General features: G+C 42.0%; 1 protein-coding gene across 2 annotated transcripts in view; it reads left to right on the forward strand.

Moving 5' to 3' along the window:
* Positions 1-2,608, forward strand: part of LOC113651829 (6-phosphofructo-2-kinase/fructose-2,6-bisphosphatase-like) — a 13,523-nt gene extending 10,915 nt beyond the window's left edge. For both annotated transcript variants that reach the window (XM_047807587.1, XM_047807586.1), the window contains exons 9-11: positions 810-956; positions 1,501-1,605; positions 2,369-2,608. In XM_047807587.1, coding sequence (XP_047663543.1) covers positions 810-956; positions 1,501-1,605; positions 2,369-2,593 — 477 coding nt within the window. In that variant the 3' untranslated portion in view covers positions 2,594-2,608. The remainder of the gene's footprint in view (positions 1-809; positions 957-1,500; positions 1,606-2,368) is intronic.
* The last annotated feature ends 488 nt before the right edge of the window (positions 2,609-3,096 follow it).

The raw sequence follows: 3,096 nt of genomic DNA on the forward strand, positions 1-3,096 counted from the left end.
GATTCAGTCGTTCAGACATCTAGAGAAAGTTTATTCCACCACCTCGGTGCCAGAAACAGAAAGGAGTGTTGATGTGTAGCTCCCTCTTACCCTGAGAGATGGTGGGACCGGTCGTAGCAGTGCTGGTAGACCTGAGGGTGCGAGATGCAGTGTGGGTGGTGTGGAGAAGGCAGGTTAAAAACAAGTCGTGTAGCTGCATTCTGACTCCTTCCATAAATGTAAAACATCTACATAAAGTCGCGACAGAGCATCAAGAATTCCATTTTAGTATTCATTCATTCATTCATTCATTCATTTTCTACCGCTTATCCGAACTTGATGACTATCTCAGGTGTCATCGGGCATCGAGGCAGGATACACCCTGGACGGAGTGCCAACCCATCACAGGGCACACACACACTCTCATTCACTCACACTCTCACACACTACGGACAATTTTCCAGAGATGCCAATCAGCCTACCATGCATGTCTTTGGACCGGGGGAGGAAACCGGAGTACCCGGAGGAAACCCCCGAGGCACAGGGAGAACATGCAAACTCCACACACACAAGGCGGAGGCGGGAATCGAACCTCGACCCTGGAGGTGTGAGGCGAACGTGCTAACCACTAAGCCACCGTGCCCCCTTCTATTTTAGTATTAAACTTAAATTATATCATGATCTATGTTACAAGTCACATAACTGAGTTGTTGCTATAGAAACGATTGTTTCAAATGATGTATTCTGTATACTATGCTACTGCACGTGTTGCTCTGTGCTAATCAGAGTTGCATTTCAAACGCTATATACGCGGTTGTTTTCACTCTCAGTTTGCTGCGTCTCTGGGGAAGTACATCAGGAGTCAGTGTATCCTGGACCTAAAAATCTGGACGAGTCACATGAAGAGAACGATCCAGACTGCTGAGGGAATCGGGGTGGCGTACGAACAGTGGAAAGCTCTCAATGAGATCGATGCAGTGAGTAGCGACGGAGACGACGTCTAAAACCACAGATATTAACCATTTCTGATACTAAGCCTCTCTGTGAGACAGAGACTGGCAGAACCCTAGTAATGCACTGAGCGCAGGTTTGGGGCTGCATTTCTGAGGCGTCCATTTGAACACGATTATTTTTAGCCTAATGACCTTAAAATCAGGTCAAAAATGTAACAAAGACATCTGGAATGCTTTAAATGTTTTTTTATAACCTTAGGCCATCTATAAGGCACATTACATCTGATCCACTGGAGGTGTGGCCATTAGGCATATCAGAGGAACCCTATATTGCACTTCATCATGTATTTTCCATTGGAAAGGTACCCTAGAGGCACTTTTTCTCACCTCTAGGGCACTATATTTTATTTGATCCACCGCAACAGGGTGCTCATTAGCCATGTTAAAGGGACCCTTTAGGGCACTTCATCATGTATTCTAGATCGAAAGGTCATTTCTTCATGTTTTCTTGCATATAGTGTCTTCACTTCAGTGGGTATTTCATCATTTTTTCGTTCCATGTGTGTAGGGTGTGTGTGAAGAGATGACGTATGAAGAGATTCAGGACAACTTTCCTGAAGAGTTTGCACTGAGAGACCAGGACAAGTATCGTTACCGTTACCCAAAGGGCGAGGTTAATTCCATACTTCATTATAAATCACATCTTTAAATAAAGAAAAATTACTTAAGGTTAAGGCTCAGTCATGTCTTCCATTATAATAATAATAATAATAATAATAATAATAATAATAATAATAATAATCATCATCATCATCATCATCATTTACCTAAACCATGACAATATGGCTAAAATCCCCTCTTGCAACTTCATTCATTCATTCATTTTCTACCGCTTATCTGAACTTCTCGGGTCACGGGGAGCCTGTGCCTATCTCAGGTGTCATCGGGCATCGAGGAAGGATACACCCTGGACGGAGTGCCGACCCATCACAGGGCACACACACACTCTCATTCACTCACACACACACACACACACACACACACACACACACACACACACACACACACACTACAGACAATTTTCCAGAGATACCAATCAACCTACCATGCATGTCTTTGGACCGGGGGAGGAAACCGGAGTACCCGGAGGAAACCCCCGAGGCACGGGGAGAACATGCAAACTCCACACACACAAGGCGGAGGTGGGAATCGAACCCCCAACCCTGGAGGTGTGAGGTGAACGGTCTAACCACTAAGCCACCGTGCCCCCCTATTATTATTATTATTATTATTATTATTATTATTATTATTATTATTATTATTATTATTATTATTATTACTTTTATTGTTGTTATTATTATTATTATTATTAATACAACAAATACCTAGATGACTTTAATGAGTGTTTATTTTCCTTCTCGTCCTCTTTGTTCTAGTCGTATGAAGATTTGGTTCACAGACTGGAGCCTGTGATCATGGAGCTGGAGCGTCAGGAGAACGTTCTGGTCATCTGTCACCAGGCCGTCATGCGCTGTCTGCTTGCTTATTTTCTGGACAAAAGTGCAGGTGAATGTAATGCTTTAAAGCTCCAGGGAGTCTGTGACAAATTCCATTTCAGGCTTTTTTCAAATATGTTGGTTGAATTGCCCAGCAGGCCATAACAGGCAAACAATAACTGCAAACTGGCTGACTAGGTCAAGAAAGTCTGGACCTGGAAGACAGGGTCAAAGAGAGAAAAGACTAAAAGCATAACAAACCATGACAGAGTCCAGATTTGTGGCTAACACAGAGTATTAGCTCATTTTTGTTAGATTCATCAAAAGTGTCAGTAAAGTCGGTAATCTAGTCGGCAAAATGAGTATGTTAGCTAAACATAAATTGCTAGCTAGCTAATACTACCATGAAAAAAAAGATATTAAATAATGCTAGCTGGCTAGTTTAACACTGAAGGGCTGTCATTTAAAAAGCTAGATATAAATATTACGTATGATATAAATATAAATATGATCTATATACCTGGCATTAACAGTGCTGAATGTAAAAAAATAATATAATGAATGTGACTTGAACTTTGTCACAAAAATCCCATCCGGTTAGCTCAGATTAGCATGTTTTAGCAGTGACTATACCAGGGCTCTCAAGTTTTGAAGACAGGCAAGCATGA

The sequence above is a fragment of the Tachysurus fulvidraco genome, chromosome 23, assembly GCF_022655615.1.
Source record: "Tachysurus fulvidraco isolate hzauxx_2018 chromosome 23, HZAU_PFXX_2.0, whole genome shotgun sequence".
NCBI classification, from domain to species: Eukaryota; Metazoa; Chordata; class Actinopteri; order Siluriformes; family Bagridae; genus Tachysurus; species Tachysurus fulvidraco.